Here is a 17665-nt window from a genome sequence, read left to right on the forward strand (position 1 = left end):
TCATAAAACTCATGAATGATTAAAATGATGAGACTATAGAATTGTTAAACTATGAAGCTTCAAAAATATGTACATGGATGATAACAATATTGTCCTAACTTGAATCATAAGTTCAATGTCATTGATAAGTTAACTAGATTTGATTAATACATTCATAACAGAGTTTCTGTACAAAGTGTAAGTACATAGTATTTCTGCACTATATATTATATTAATTAATCGTTGTATTCCTACGGATGTTGTATTACTACACTGGAAAAGCCCCCAAATAGACTGCATCATTTTTGTTTGTGGGGTTGAGTTAGATCTAGAGGTATACTAGCTACCTACATGGAAATTACAATAGCTACAGTGTTGGTGGAGTTATCTGGGAAATAAGCTGAATGGAAAAGTGAGTAGGTAATCTGCTAATGGTTTAAAATAGGTCCAAAATGATGACTCGATTTTGATATATCTCAAGTTCTAGTTCATGAAGCAGTCTGCACACAGGAACAATAGTTGATCCACTAGATGTTGCGGGATTACGGAATTGGAAATGTCATGTACATTTGAGTTCCGGACATTTCCAATTCCGTGTTCCCGCACAATTTAGTGGGTGCTAGTATTGTCCCTGTGTACAGGCTTCTTATGATTGCAAATAGGTACCATACATTTTCAAGCTTCCCTAATCAATATACAACCTATGATATTTGAATAACTATTAGTTATTACTAGGCTAATTAAAGGCGATTGAATATTTGCATAGCTATTATTTATCCCAAGGTAATTGTAGGCTCGTATTGGAACTTGTTTTTGAGACTTTATACGTTTGTATCGAATAAATAAATAAATGAATACCTAACAAAAACAAAGGTGAAACAAATGTTCAGGGTTTCAACTGTAATTTTCAACTGCATTTGATGAAAATTTGACAATTGTAGGTCGAGATTGTATCGAATAAATAAATAAATGAATAACAAAAACAAAGGTGAAACAAATGTTCAGGGTTTCAACTGTAATTATCAACTGCTTTTGATGAAAATTTGACAATTGTAGGTCGAGATAATATAATGGAGAAGTTGGGATAGAGAAAGATTGAGAGATAGAGAGGCAGTGGATGAGACAACTATATAGTGAGTCGGCTAGATCACACGTTGATACATAAATAGTTAAAGGTGAGAGAAAAACGTCATCGTTACTGAGGAATTAGTAGCAAAACTCGTTCACCAGCGGTAACATCACACAAAATGCAACGCAACAAACATATTTGCTTCAGTTCTGCTTGGATTAAGTTCACTCACAAGAGCGGCTAGCGTCTCCACCCAATTGCACCAGTTGCACCCGATTGCAGTTGGGTGCAATTGCACCGTGGGACTGCGCATGCGCAGCGCTGTCTCGGACAATATAATTGCCCGTCCTTCGCTGCTAATCGAACTTGGTTAGAGAGAAATTACACAGAGAGAAATCAGCAGGGACATCAAATAGTGGAAACAAAAACACGTAAAGCATGAATGAGAGAGAAGTTGAGCGAAAATAAAAACGGGTCTTTGTGGGAGTGCTTATTATCATTGACAATAGAAAAATACACGTTTATCACATCGTAGGGCAATGAGTCTGTGGGGACTCACATTATCAACACACAGACTAATAGATAGTTTCTACTTGTTACTTCTTCTTTTACTCGTCTCGTTGAACAAACTTTCAAAAGCTTCATCGACGTTCCTCAAGTCTTCGTCCAATCTAATAGAAGTTGTGGATTCCACTTTGGTGGTAGATCTACGTTCTTTCAGTTTATTGATGCCAGCGTTCGATTTGGACTTTTTCAAGTACTGATCGACGGTGGACTGTTTCGATTGTAGCAGTTCTTTCGGTTGAGCGGCTTCGAACTGTTTGGGGAACGCGAGCGCGTGCGAAGACTTCGCTTTGGGTATTTTGGGGAGAGGTGGAGCCTGTTTGGCCTGCGCCATCTTCTCTTTTACCATCTGATGCCACGATTCGGACTTCTGCAGAACGTTGGGGAAGGAGGGTGAGGACGGGTTGGCAGCCGCTGATAGAATGTGTGACTCGATTTTGCGGGCTGCGCTCTCGTGACGGTGACGCATCTTGTTCGTGACGGTGACTGCCGTGTGCGGTTGCCCCATGACTCTCGTCACCGCCGTCTGTGACTCCATCTGGTCACAAGGGTTGATGATTTTCGACACCTCCTCGTTCGCCCAGAACGACGGACTGGCTGACGCACTCTCGTCCTCATCTATGGAGGACGTTTTCGACGACCTTCCAGTCGGCAAATTACTGGGAATCCTCAACAAATTATTCTGCACTTGTCCCACATAATACTGGGAGGGTAGTGGAGATATTGCATCACTCGCGATATTCAATTCATTCTCAATACTTGAAGTCCTACTCTCTAAAACACCCCCTGTTCTCTGAGGTGAAAAGTTATGCGGGAAACAGTTATTCGCTACTCTATTAGGAGAAGATGGAGAGTATTCGAAACTACTATTCGACTTCAAACTTGAGGAAGAGTAACCAGTATCAGGCAATGAATGCGGTATATATAGATTGGAAGGGTTTTGAATCGGGGGAGATGCGGGGATAAAATGAGTTTGAGGATACCTATCCTCATTATCTTCATAATTACTTCTGTAATTAGTAATTTTGTCATCCATGAACGGTCGGTTATTAATTGATGACACTTCTGGTGTCAGACGGTCATACAGATTGCTATTCATGGGAGCAGAATAACTGAAGCTCTCATCAGGGATTTTAACCAGATGATGTTTGAAAACATGATGAGATTGAGCAGGTTTAGGTGGAGGTACAGGGGCCACCTCATTACTTTTCTCACTCTCAAGAGATTTCACAACTTTGCTAACTCTGTGGTTTTCGATTTTCTGTGGTTGTATATAATAAGGCTTGATTTGAGAATTATTGTCAACTTTCTCAACCGGTTGAGGTACTTTAGGGACTTGGGTAACCTCATGATGGAGTTTTGTGTACGGAACAAAACCTCTACAATCATCTGGTTGCTTCTGAAACAAGTCTTTGTTAGTACTTTTCGGTTTAAACGAATTGAGAATTTTATCCTGGGGTGGGTATTGTTTGAGAATCGGTTTTGGTGAAGGATTTTGTCCGGAAAACTTCTGGGATGCTAACAGTTTGACGGTACCTGAGGCAGAGGGTGGATTATAAGGTTGAACAGGGGGGATTGTTTTCTTTTCAGGAGGTTTAAACGCCGATTTGGGAGCGTGGGAGAACTGGTTGATTGGACCAGGTGTCTTCTTGGCTACAGTTATGGAGCCGATCACAACATTTTCGTTTTGATGTGACGTACTACTACTGTTATTAGTCCAAGGCAGTTTCTTCTGTATTGGTTGAGGAGTTCTGGTGTGTCGCTTGTCTGTCTCACTTTGTTGTTGTTTCTGTTGTTGTTCGAGATTATGCCACATTGATTTGTTGACAGATGACACGTTGGGATTGGATTGTCTCCTAGCCCCGGGTTCAAACGCGGTTTTTATGTTGGAGAAGCGATTACTCCATTGGGCTCCACCTCTTGCACAAGGATTATAACTTGCCGCATTATTCTCCCTCTCACTGGTCTGCTGTAGAAACGCTAAGAACTTGAAATCGTTCGCTGTTTTCGGTTCCAACGTGAACGGCAACTTCCTATTACTGTTATTACTATGATTGTTCCTGTAAATTTTATTATTATCAGATAAATTTCCGTCATCCACTGAGTTCCTGTCGAACTCGTCACACGACGATCCGTCAACATCGTAGTAGTTCTGCGGTTTCGGTATGTCTATAGTGTTGGCGCGTTTCATCTTCATTTTCTTGTTGTTTTTCGTGTGAAACCGGTTGAGGTTAGAGGACGAAACCTTTCTGTTATCTGAGGCCATGAGGAGGAGTCTTTGCGCAGAGGAGACAAGAGAGTTTGTTGGTAGGTGATGATCATCCTCAGTGCTGGAGAATTCCTCGTCATCACTATCCTCTCTACGTTTTTCCTCTTCTTTGGAGAAGATTTGTTTGTTGATGGCTGCCTTGTGCACAGCGATTTGAACTGATTGTTCAGGGGTGAAGAGAACGGAGCTGGGGTCGTATTCTAGAATGCTGCTACCGGTAGCATCCCCCATCAGGCGTTCAGTGTTTTTGTCGAGTACATAGGAGACAGAGGCTAACAGGGGTTGGGTCTGGGACATGTACTGCACCTCAGCTTTGTATAGTATGGGGTTGAAGTGTTGTTCAATAATGGGGTGTTCTTCAAGGGGGTTAGACGATTCGAAGTAGGTCTCCTCGGAGGTAGAGCGTATGATAGGGTTGAACTTAACCGGCCGGAAAACTTTGGAGACTAGAGATTCGTTCGTGAGGGTCTCGGATCCTCGTCGGGGTGTCGAGTCAGGGGTTGGGTTCGTCTCCTGGAGCCAGCGTCTCGCGTCGGCTAGCTCCTCGCGACTGACGCCAACCGTGTGACGCGATCTGCGCGCGACGCGCGGGAACCGTCGCGGAGGGGGGTTGGGGGGCGTGGCCGGTTTGGGAATCTGCAAACAAGTCTGCAGCCGGCTGACTAGTTGCAGAAGGGCTTCGCGACGCCCTGGGTCTAGACTGGGTAGAGCGGTCTCCAGCTTGCCAAGCGCGCCCTGTACTTCGGCGAGGACTTCGGGACTTAGGAGGCGCAAGTCCTCCCCGGATTCGGTGCCCGAGTCATCGACACCACTACTCTGACTCGATTGGGATCGCAGTATTGACACTGGCAACTCACCCTGGCTTAGCATCGAGTTTCCGCTCGCGTCTGACGCGGCCACCGCCACTACATCGGCGCAAACTGCAACACAAAACAAATCAGAAAATAATTGCACTGATATGAACTGCTGTAAGACACAAGATTGATACAAATACAAATAACTGAAAAACAAAACAGAGGATTAAATCTAGATATACATTAAATCTATTTTCATTTTAGTTAATCAAAGTTAGATGATCCGCTTTTTTTGTTTGAATGATATGAAAAGGAATAAAGAAAAGGTCTTTGAAGTATCCAATTGAAGCAATTATTCAATATTTGGATGTTTGTGACATGAGCTGTTTTTCATGTTTAATATGTTAGTTACAGAAACTGTTCCATGATGTATATTAGAATCAAGAAAACTAAGAAGAAGTTATAGTTCTAAATAGTTGTATGATGATGAATGATGTTTCTCATTTATGACAACTAAAACTTCCGAACTGGTAAATTGATTTCATAAAACTAGGATAGAGGTTTCAGAGCTCTGAGAAACATTTAGAAAAGGTTTCAGAATCAGAATAGAAACTTACACTTGATGAAGAGATCCTTTAGTAGCATAAACAAAAGAAAATTGAATCAGTAAAATATTGATCGATATATAATAATTTATACAGTTATCATTTTTGTCTAATGATTCTAGTCCAGTCCAGAATTCATATACAGTCAATAATTCTAGTATTTACTGTCAAGAATATGAAGATTGAATTACTTTTCAGAAGAGGTAGAAGTAGACAAATCATGAATTTATGAATAATTGGATCACTAAAGACAGAATTATATCTGAATTTTATTCTGGAACATCTCAAATTGAAACTAAATTTTCCAAACTAGCATCAAGAGACTATTACTATTAAAATTTAATCCATTCAGCTATTTATAGATATACCTTTCTGTTCTGCCATAACTGCGCGAAGTCGTGCTCTAATTCGCCGTCTACCTTCGTAGTCCGAACAGGCTTCCAACTGGAAAACAAAGCAAACGCTATTATTAATTTCAATTCGAAATGACAGCATAACGGAAATATAACTTTTATTTGAAAATAAAACTTAAAGGGTACTAGTTTGATAATTGAAAAACGTTTTGATTAGCCCTGAAATAATACATTAGAGATGTTCAAGATGATATGAGAATCATGTAGCGTTGAGTGAATGATGGTGTATAGTGGCAGCTTGATGGTTATCAGATTGATAAGCTTGGTCATAATTTGAATTCTTGTCTCTATTTCACCATATTTTCCATCAAATCTCATGTGTATCAACACACATCTCAAGTCTCATGAGTCAAAACATAGTGGAGCGGCGAAGGTAGAGTCTGATACAGAAGGTAGCTGAGGGTGTTGAAATCGATGCATGAATCCAAATGTGTTAGAACATATAATTTCTCTGGATGGACGACACATCCAGAGGAGTTTATTCATAAATTTAGGAACATTACATATTATTTTTTTCATATATTTTCAATAATATAACGATATTCAAGGTTTACAAAATGATACCTCACTATATTATATGTGTCGAGGTTATCATAAAATAAGAGTGACAAAGGTAGGATAGAAAGTGGAAGGATTCGGGGACATTTACACACATGCCTTATTTATGGTGATTCCCACATAAAATTCAGACCTGTGCGTGGGTGATACGTACGATGAAATGTGGAGAAGGATGATGATGAAAGATTAGTGGATTGTTAATTGGGTTCCTACTATAAAAAGTTAATAATTTGAAGATATTTAAATAAATACTTATAAATAATACTGACCAAGTTTCGAAGCTGTTTCTCGTCCCAAATATTTTCGAGCTCTTCTTCACTAAGTTGATTGGTGTTGGAGGAGGCCTGCAAAAGATAAAAAATTCAAATAAACATTAGTTAGCAAAATTCTTGTCTAGCTTTAATCGAAGATACGAAGGATTTGTTCATTTTTACTAAGTATGTTTGAACGACAACAGTAGGCCTAACAACTCTTCTTGGTGATAAAGGAATAGTAGCCTAATTATATTATTAGAGTATTACATAAACATTACATTTATTCAAAATCAAATAAAATAATAAGGTAATTATTATTGTACATATTTGTCAGATCCTACTGTATCTTCAAATATTTCTGTAATTCATATCTGTAAAAGCAAGAGGATAAACAGAGAGAACTTTCGGATATGAAGGAAATATTATGTAGTTTGGACATGTTCCAAATATTACAAGAGCACTCACTACCCCCAAAAAATGAAATAATTATATAATTTCTGTTTTATTTTATGAAGCTCTTATTTTTTTTTAATAGATGTGATAATTTGTCCCCACAATAGATTACTTCAAAGTTATTCTTGTGATGAAGTGACTTTGTTTAAATAATAGAATAGGATAAATGAGAGATTAAGGATGAATACAATATTATAGTAATCAAGTTGACTATAGAGTTTGAACTTTATTGATGACAAAAAATGAGCGAATCCAAAAGTTTGCTATTTGAGCAAAAATATAATTCCAGGGAAATTAAATCTAAATCGGACACACTCTGTCAAAATAAACTAGGACATCTCACATTTCAACCGAGTTGAGCAGCCAAAAACTTATAAACACTTGTAATTTTTATCATCAAATTTTGGAATCGATCAAATCCTGATAATTATGAGTTGCTGAGAATGTTGGGCAGGAAAGAATGTTGCAATAAGACAAACAATGAGAAAGAATGGCTAAGAATTATTATTGGCTAAGAATTTGAGATTATATTCCTTTCAATTGTTTTATGTGTTAGTATTGTTGTATGTAAATATGTTTGAATAGCTTATGCTTGTAAACTACAGCAGTAGAAATTCAACTTTTTCTTTCTTGTATTGGTGCCTATTTTTGTATTGACTCCTCCTCTAAACACGCACTTGTTCCATATTAGAGGAAGTAATTTTCAGGGAATATATTGTAAAATGTACTTTCTGGAAATAAATTGAATTTTGAATTTGAATGCATAAGACAGAATGTTGAACAGGGAAGAATGTTGCAATAAGACAAACAAACATAACTTCGACGGGTAAAATAATATTTTTCCCTGGAAAAGTTCACTCAATGCCGTCAAGTTCATGAAATGTGATATTTTTTTCATATTTTAATAAAATCTTACACTTCTACTGAATATTCATCTTCTTCCTCCATGTTTCATCATTGTTCATTGTAACTTACATGATGTACCTATTTTTGCAATAAAATGTTCAAATATTGAAAACTGAAAATATATCCTCAAGGTGAATCACGCCTTCCTATTGCGTTTTCCTTGCTAAATCATTTCCTACACCTTTCTATTGCTTTTTTTCAAGTATTCTATACAGCTCAACTTATCAATAAATTTCCACTAAAAACAAAACAATCTCTACATCGATAAAGATTGAGATTATACAGTCTTAATCAATTCAAATTTTTATTTTGAGCTATGACAACAACTGAATCACTTTTCAACACACCTATGACCTTATTCATATATTATAAATTCAGTTCCAATAATGACCTGTGCTAGGAGAACAACTTTAGGCGGATTCTCATATATCAGTATCAGTGAATGTATGTGAAATAATTCCCATACGTTCTAATAAATTCATAATCATTCAGCCGAGGTAGGTGGGAATACTCCCATAAGAACTCATGATAACTATATTTTCACTATAAATAAATATATATAAATCTGAGTACCCTTTTAAATTATTTCGTCACGACATGTTTCGGCTACTAACGCCATTTTCAAGTGATTATATTTTTCACACTGATACTGATATGTGAGAATCCGTCTTCATCAACACACCTACGACCTTGTCACACTACTCACTTGGGCACTTTATAGAATTAATTCCAGAATTGTGGTGAAGAACGCGGGCTTTCTCCGCGCCAAATTTCACAACCGAGGTGACTCACTTTGTCTATGAAAAGACATATGAAGCACACCACAAAACACTCGATATAAACGCACATAAGACACGATAGTAAGAGACGAAAGATGGATGAGATTCGTGTGAGGGATAGAGAGAGAGATAAAAAGCAACGAAAGATGGACGAGATACGTGTGAGAGAGATAGAAGTATGGATGAGAAACGTGTGAGAGAGAGATGGAGGAGATAGATGGTGTCGGGAGCTGGCCGGTGTTTAAACTGAGGCCAACAATTCAGTGGTGGTTGTGAGTGCGCGGCACTGCCCAAAATAGGCGCTTCGCTGCTCCACTGTGGACCTGCCACTCTATTTCGGGGACGACGGCTACTCTACTACTACTAACAGCTGATCTGATCAACGCTGCTTTTCATGTGCACTTTTCACAACATTCAACATCACTATCATCACCCTTCTGCTCCTTCCTCCAACATCATTATTATCATCCTCATCTTTTCTAGAATATTATTATTAATATCGAGGACCGAGCTTCGCTCTGGAGTACAAAAGCATAAAACATTTATTACGAAAGAAGAAATTATAATAACATTCATAGTTCATACAGAAATGTTCTATCTAATCACAGTGAATTGAGATTAATTGCCAGAGGAATGCAAAAAATTCCCTCACAAAGACCCGGCTGCACAAAAGCTGGTTAAATTTTAATCCTGATTAATATCACGTGAACCAAATCAGAGAAGACCATTTCAAAAAGATGGATCTACTGGAATTAATCAGGATTGGAAATAACCAAAAAACTCCAACATCAGTATTATCATCCTCATCCTATCTTATTATTATTTTTTTTATTATTATTATTATTATCATTATTATTATTATTATTATTATTATTATTATATCATCATCATCGTTATCCTTTATATAATATTGTCAACATCAACGTAATTATATATATTTTCCATCATGAACAAGTGAACAACATCACAATTCTATTTTTTCTCATAATCATCATCATCATCACCACCATCATAATATTTTCTCATCATCATAATTATATTTTTCCATTATCATCATAAGCATTACCATGATGTATTGTTTGTTTTATCCAAAAATTAGATAAATGAATAAATATATAATTCTCCTCTTCTTCCTACATTAAGATCAACACCAACATAGTCATCACTATCATCATCTTGTTCTCATCATCGTCATCATAAATCTATTTTTCCAAATAAATTATTATTAAACGAAAATACAAATTAAATACTGTTAATGTGTATTTGGATTTTCGTTTGATAATAATTTATATTATTATATAATAATATAATTAATAATAATATAATTATTATTATTACTTATATTTATATTTCATTAGCATTTGAATGAATGCAATATCTCAATAATTTCCATCTATTTTTCCATTAGCAGCTTCACCAAAATTCTCCTCTTTCTGAACAACAGTCATCATCATCACCATCATAACTCTATTTTCAATTATCAGCTTCACCATTATTCTCCTGTTTTTCAACAACATAATCATTATCATTCTTTTTTTCATATCATCATTCTTTTTTCCAAGATTTTAGGTAAAATTCAACTATTCCTCAATCAATAATACAAATAAGTGAAAAATACAACATATTTCACCTAGTTTCAACAACAAAAATATCTTGACTTCTTTTTAGGTATCCTACAATATTAAACCAAGAGTAGGGATAGATTGACAGCATTTCTGATAGCGGCTTAGAATTTGAGAAAGGATTTGATATTGAAATTCAATTATTAAATAATTTTATTATTATACCGACTCCTGACAGACAACTTCAGACAACTGCCAGTCACCAACCTAATAATATCAAATATAAGTTAATTTATTGTGTTTTAAATTTTATTATTGTATTGTTCACTATAATTTTGTCAATAAAGTTTGTTTTACAACTACTACTACTAATTCTGTGTAAGTAAATTTAACAGTTTAATAAACTAATAAGTAAATTTAACTGTTAAGTAAAAATAAAGTTCACTGTTATTATGTATATTTATATTTGAATTTACATGTTTTGTATATAATACCTTGTCAAGCAGCCTCTTTGAGGTTCGCTTAAGGTAGCTTATTATTCAATAAACGTTTTTCTATGCTACTATTAAACCAACAACAACATCCAGTTCCCACAATAAAAACCTTGACTGGAACCTTTTTTCAAGCTGCTATATAAACATTAAACACGCTCTATTTGTCTCGAAGTAGATTGTTGGTGACTATAATCAACATTGCGTTTTTTTCATCACCTTAAGCTCTTTTTCAGCTCATTAGTAATCACCTTACCCTACAGGACGACATTATTACACAAATACAAATTCTTTCTCCCACTTGAAAGTAATAGTTCACACATTGAACACCCTCTCTTCGCATTGTAGTAGGCCAAATTATTTTCTACCATAACCTTACTCCTCTATTTTCTATAGGCCTAATATCCGTGTTTCGGATGGACAAGCTAACCGTCGGTCCCGGCTGCCTAAAAAGCAGTTGTTAGGTCATGTCAGAGGCCCTGAAATTGATCAGTTACGACCTGAAAACTCTGACACCAGACCTGAGCCAGCCAGGTCACTCGATATTACTATTATTATTTATTATTTCCTATAATTAAGTCATATCTTCTAAAAAAAGAAATAGCATTTCTAAAAAGTAAAATCTCATTAATAAAACATTCACTTTTGCTACAACATCGGTTTACTACTGAACACATTAGACACGCTCTATTTACTTCAAAGGTATTGGAAGTCCTTTGAATTCTTCTAACCTCCCTCATCTGTAAATATTATTAGATGCACAAATGCAACGTCTTTTAATATTCAGTTTCAACTACAAATAACTTGACTGCAACATTTTATTCTTTGTTTTCTTATAATAAACTAATTATAACACACCTAAATTAACACTAATGCAATGTCTTTTATTCAGCTTCAACCACAAATAACATGGCTACAACTTCTCATTCTTCTTTTTCTTAAAATAAACTCTTACTCTTTACTATAATTATTTGACACTTGATAATGGGATAAATATCCGAAACTAGTCGTGTTTCAAAGAATATAAAAAGGGTAGGCTACGATTCTATGATATCTATGGGATAAAATTTTCAAGGAGACCTATTGAAATAAGTGGACAGCGATTCTGCATAGTTGAGCATGTTTCTTGATTACAAAAATATTCTTCAATTAACCAATTATTCAAGAACAAACGTTATTCTAGACTGAATAATTCAATTTAATTGGGGTTAAGATACAGAATAATGAACGAGAAGGGATGAACTCAAGCTGCGTTTACACCAAAGTTATTAACTTAATCTTTATAGATTCTATTAGATTGAACGGAGCTTGACAAACACATATGTTCATCATGTGTATGATAAGTTATGTTCAATCTAATAGAATCTATAAAGATTAAGTTATCAACATTTTGTAAACGCTTTGGTGTGAACGCAGCCGAATAGTGGTGTAAAAATGGTCATAGAGAAAAGAATATTTTAATACAATAACATTTGATCTCTGATATGGTTAAGAGATTACTGTTAATATAAATTTGATCCAACGAATGAGATATCAATTGGAAATAATAATGAAAGAATTCCGTATACATTTATTCTTCTCATAACTCTACACAAAGCTGGCTGGCTTGTTTCCAGATCGGCCAAATTTGCAATAAATAAAAACTGTCACAGATCGTATTAGTAAAAATTGCCAGAAATGAGGTCTCATTAGACAAAATAAGTGTGACGGTAGATACACGATCACTGTTCCTCAAATTATATCGCATCTGTTGAGAACTCAAGTCATAGGACTTTTTCTCAGTGATCGAAAAAGCCCATCAGAGTCAGACTGTTCCTTACAACGAACGTCTTGGCAAAATAACAACATTTCAAATTATTTATTTATCCAGGTCCAAGAACAACATTGCAATAGGAACATATTTTTAGAATTTCAAATATTTCCTGGAGGTAAGAGTTCGATAAACTCGTGCTTGGTATCAGAGTTTGATTGACACTTGGGGAAAATTTGATTACAAAATCAATCAGTGCTTTCGAGTGAATCGATTCAGAATATATTATACACTAGCAGGTAACCCGTGGTTCCAGACGAAAGGGTCTGATTGAAAACTTGACAAACTGAAAATTTGACCCACTGAAATTTTGAAGAATTTTTCCCTTTTCCTTTCCTTTCAAATAAATGTTTCCTTTTTTTACTAATTCTCTAGCAAAATCTGATGTATTTTTCTTATTTTCTTTTTTTCACTTTGTATTTGTTTTCTTTTATTTTATACTTGAAATCTTTGATGTGTCGTATTCATTTTGTCTTAGTTTATTCAACTTTTGTAACTTGTTTTTTTTTTTTGTAACTGGGCACCCGCCGAAAAACCTTCGGGTTTGGCAGGACCCTCAATTGTTTTGAGTTGTGAATGAAAATGTTGATTTGATTTTAATTAGGCCTATAACCATCCTCGGTGAATTGAGAATCTATATGCAGAATTTCAAGTTAATCACTCCAGTAGTTCCAACGTGATGATTCGTGAATTTCCTATCCTGTAGCCTACATGTATAACCCGATTCTTTCCTTTATTATATTATAGATTATGTATTAAAATGTGAAGCGTCTGCAGTTAAATGCACTGAGTTAAAAGGTCAGGTAAATTGAAGATGTTTAGGAACTGGAATAAAGGAATATTCAGGTTACTTGTACAACAAATATTAGTTGAAATAAAAGAAAAAACAGGTTATAGAATGAGAAGGGGATCCCTCGATAAGATTGATAACAAGACAAATGGGGAAGATTGAGACTGAAAAGAAGTTTCAAGGGAGCCTTGAAATTTAATGTCGATCTTGTTATAAATCGAGCTTCAATATAACTCCATCATCAATCAAGCTTTATCCTTTCGCTGCAACGGCAATCTAACCATTCCACTATCGAAGTTTAGTTTCAATGTAGCTAAATTTACTTGGACGATATTGCAAACCGAATCTGAGAAAGTTCAAGATTTGCTTTCAATTCTTCCGCTCCACATATAGCGCAAACATCGGTGATAAAGGAGCACGGTGATCTATTTCAGTATTTTATACACTCGAATTTGATGAGAGCCAGGGTAGGCGAAATAAAATTTGATAGTCTGTAATAAAGTTTTTTCGCCGACACGCTGTGTTCTCTAAATCAGCTTTTATCTACCAACACGTGCTATTGCGATTTTTTCAAACAGTTGGAAGTAAGTTACAAACAATCCCAAAGTGATTCACTACCAGACCTGACCTTACTTGGATCTGACTAGGTACTACTTTGCAACTATAGTAAGATTTACATTATAAATTCGGTCCCTGTTTAAACATTGGTTTGCCATCCTTGACTGTCATTAGACAATGCAGACAGCTCTATAGTTTTCTAGCCCCACACCGTTCCCAGATCGTTCGTACACTATGTAGAAATACTATAAACAATGTACAAACATAATATACCATTTCAATCATGATATATATTTGTATCTGAATGAATATAAATAGAAATAAAAATAAAAATCTCAGTACCATTTTTTGAATTATTTTATCACAACATGCTTCAACATTGATGCCATTTTCAAGTGATATGAAATAAATAAATAAATACTGCTGGAAGATTCTTATTTTTGATTATAAATGTTAGTGTATTCATATGATTTTATGAACTAGGACTGTAAATTTTGGATTTAAATTTGCATGATTCTATCAAAAATGGGGTTATTTGAATTAATTTTATTATTTTATTATTTTATCTCTGATTAATTTTGCCGCCTCATAAATATGAAATTCTTCTTTAACATTCAGTTTTCCATTTTTATTACCATAATTTAGTATTTTCATATTGGAATTTATATCTGTGAAATAAAAAAAATACACAAAAGTCGGCATTTGCTGAACACTTGATAGATTTAGGCCATAATTTCACAGATATAAATTCCAATATGAAAATACTAAATTATATGGTAATAAAAGTGGAAAACTGAATGTTAAAGAAGAATTTCACATTTATGAGGCGGCAAAATTAATCAGACATAAAATAATAAACTTAATCCAATTAGACAACACCAATAACCCCATTTTTGATAGAATCATGCAAATTTAAATCCAAAATTTACAGTCCTAGTTCATAAAATCATAATAGTAATACACTAACATATGATCAAAAATAAGAATCTTACAGCAGTATTTATTTATTTACTTCATTTCACTTGAAAATGGCATCAATGTTGAAACATGATGTGATAAAATAATTCAAAAAATGGTACTGAGATTTTTATTTTTATTTCTATTACAAGTTGCCCTATACAGAAAAGAGACTGAATGAATGTTTAATATTTCCATCTCAATGATATATTGCTTGGTGGATAGCCCACAATAAATTTGAGATGAAAAAGTAAATTCGTATGGCTTTTTGTTGGTTGGGAGCCTCTTGCGAGAAGGTCCCACCTCGCCTGAACTTATAATCCAAGCCGTCAATGGACCTTACGACTGTCATACTTTAGCCGGGACCGACAATTTTATTTGCCCATTCGATAAAACGGGAGTGACCTGATTAAGAAACCTCTGGATTTTCCTCAAAAACTTGGGTGATAACTTACTCTTTTTATCACCATCAACAAGAATCAACAATTAATATTATATCATATAATATATCGGAGTGATCCGTGGTCTAGTGGATATAGAGTGCTTGCGTAGCAGCATAGAGATCCCGGGTTCAAACCCTTTCATTACCAAAAGTTTTTTAACCAGATCACTCCCGTGTTATCGGATGGGCACGTTAAATTGTCGGTCCCGGCTGAAGTATGACAGTCGTAAGGCCCATTGACGGCTTAAATTATATATTCAGGCGGTGGGACCTTCCCGCAAGGGACTCCCCACCAACAAAAGCCATACGAATTTACTTTACTCATATATACCGAGATGACTTAAATCATGCAGTTATATCTACTGTGTAATATAGAAGGCGGTGGAAAACGAAACTTGACAACTTTGCCATCAGCTTATCAGTTCTACTTACATGAATACCACTATTATTTTTTCATAACGAAAACAATAGACAATTGTCTAATAATATCAATATTTATCATTAGATAATATTCCAATATTAGACGATATGAATATTATTTTCATTATGGATAAATATCACTATATCTCACAACAGTACCTATCAGAGAACTTTACTTTCAATTCAAGAGCATAATAATTACTGGTCTCGAAGAAAGACCTGGCTTTACTAGAATCTGATTACATAGTAACTAGTTTGAATTCAAGGGCATATAATTATCGGTCGTAAAGGATTCACAGTTTGACAGTTTTATAAGCAGACAATTTGCGTTCTAAGCGTAGCTAACGTGTGCTTCCAATAAACATGGATCAGCGCCAGATGCATCTCTAAATATCTCACGATTTTTCGTCGAATTGCTTGTTTGTTTCATTTGGCCGAACTTGGTCTTAACCGAAATGGTTCTCGCTAATGATGAGAGCTCGTTAAAGACAATGTTAATAGCCTTCAACTTACTTATTTAGAACTTCAACTGAGTTGTGGTCGATGTTGTAGAAACGTTCCATGATGAAATAAAAATAGTCAGCTTGAAAATGTGACCTGTGTGGTCACGAAACCATGGTCGTGTACCAAATTAAAGTGTAGAAAACTGACAACATCTATGTGTTTTTATTTCATTACTTATTTAGATCAGAAAATCAATTTTCAACCGTTGACAAGAAGTGAATCTGTGAATCTGGAAAAGGTAGGGGCTATTTTTGGATGATTAGTATCCTAAAAGTACTGAATAGATAGTGAATATAGGAGATAGCTGGGTTAAAAATAGATAAGGGGGACACTGATATATTAAACAAGAGGCTAAAGCTTGTAAATACAGGAAAAAAACGATTTTTTTAAAGAAAAATGGGTCTAAATTTTTTATATTTTTATGGTACCTAGTTACACTGAGTTTTTATTGTGAGGAAATCAGTGCTGAGCCAATATTGTAACTATTATTATTCAGAGAGAGAAGAATGACACTGCCACATTGATATTTTTGATGTTGGATTGTCATAAATAATAGAAAACTGCATCAATGATATCAATGTTACAAATATTGGCAATGATAATAAATTTAAAATTAGCTTATACCTATAGTGAACACAGATGTAATGAATACCGTTTGTGAACTCATATTATATTGTTCAACGCAGATATAATACTTTAGGCCTAATTTGGTGTGTACCGTTGGAAGATGAATATCCTATACTATTAAACGAGCAACTTCTGTTTATATGTTTGGATGCTTGGATGTTTAGATGTTTATATGATTGTATTTTACCGGATCTCTAAAACGGCACTAACGATTCTCAAGAAATTCAGAACCTAGTAGATTTATAATATAAAGATTCGATTGCACTAGGTCTCATCCCTGGGAAAATTTGCTGAAGGACATTAAAAGGATGATTATTATTCATCCTTGGAAAAACATCTGATAATAATATTTCGTCGTCTGTTGGTGATGGAAGTGAGTGAGCGAGTTCATGTGTGTGGGACTGTGTCAAAATTATGACTCAGCTGTTGATTTTTGTAATCATTCAATCAGGTACTTAGTGCCGGTTGCAAAAAAGCCGAGTTATTTTCAATCCTGAATAATTTCAGTTTCATCTTTTTGAAATTATCTTCTCTGATTTGGTTCACGTGAAGTTAATCAGGATTAAAATTTAACCGGATTTTGTGCAACTGGGCCTTTGTGAGGGAAATTTTTGCATTCCTCTGGGAATTAATCTTAATCTACTGTTATTAGATAGAACATTTCTGTATGAATGTTATTATAATTTCTTCTTTCGAAATAATTTTTTTATGCTTTTGTACTCCAGAGCGAAGCTCGGTCCCCGATATTATTTGTAATGATAATAAATTTGAAATTGCCTATATCTATAGTGAACACAGATGTAATGAATACCGTTTAAGAAGTTATATTATATTGTTCAACACAGTGAACACACTTGTAAT

The 17665-nt window shown here is 35.0% G+C and overlaps 1 protein-coding gene across 1 annotated transcript in view; it reads right to left on the reverse strand.

Annotated features, from left to right (window-relative positions):
- The window catches only part of LOC111044463 (serine/arginine repetitive matrix protein 2), a 151482-nt gene that overhangs the window by 12980 nt on the left and 120837 nt on the right, over nucleotides 1–17665 (reverse strand). Inside the window, exons 12-14 of the mRNA XM_039436784.1 lie at nucleotides 6521–6595; nucleotides 5649–5724; nucleotides 1281–4801 (exon numbers count right to left, since the gene is read on the reverse strand). Of these exons, the coding sequence (XP_039292718.1) occupies nucleotides 1638–4801; nucleotides 5649–5724; nucleotides 6521–6595 (3315 nt within the window). The 3' untranslated portion in view covers nucleotides 1281–1637. The remainder of the gene's footprint in view (nucleotides 1–1280; nucleotides 4802–5648; nucleotides 5725–6520; nucleotides 6596–17665) is intronic.

Source organism: Nilaparvata lugens, chromosome 10, assembly GCF_014356525.2.
Source record: "Nilaparvata lugens isolate BPH chromosome 10, ASM1435652v1, whole genome shotgun sequence".
In the NCBI taxonomy this organism is placed as follows: Eukaryota; Metazoa; Arthropoda; class Insecta; order Hemiptera; family Delphacidae; genus Nilaparvata; species Nilaparvata lugens.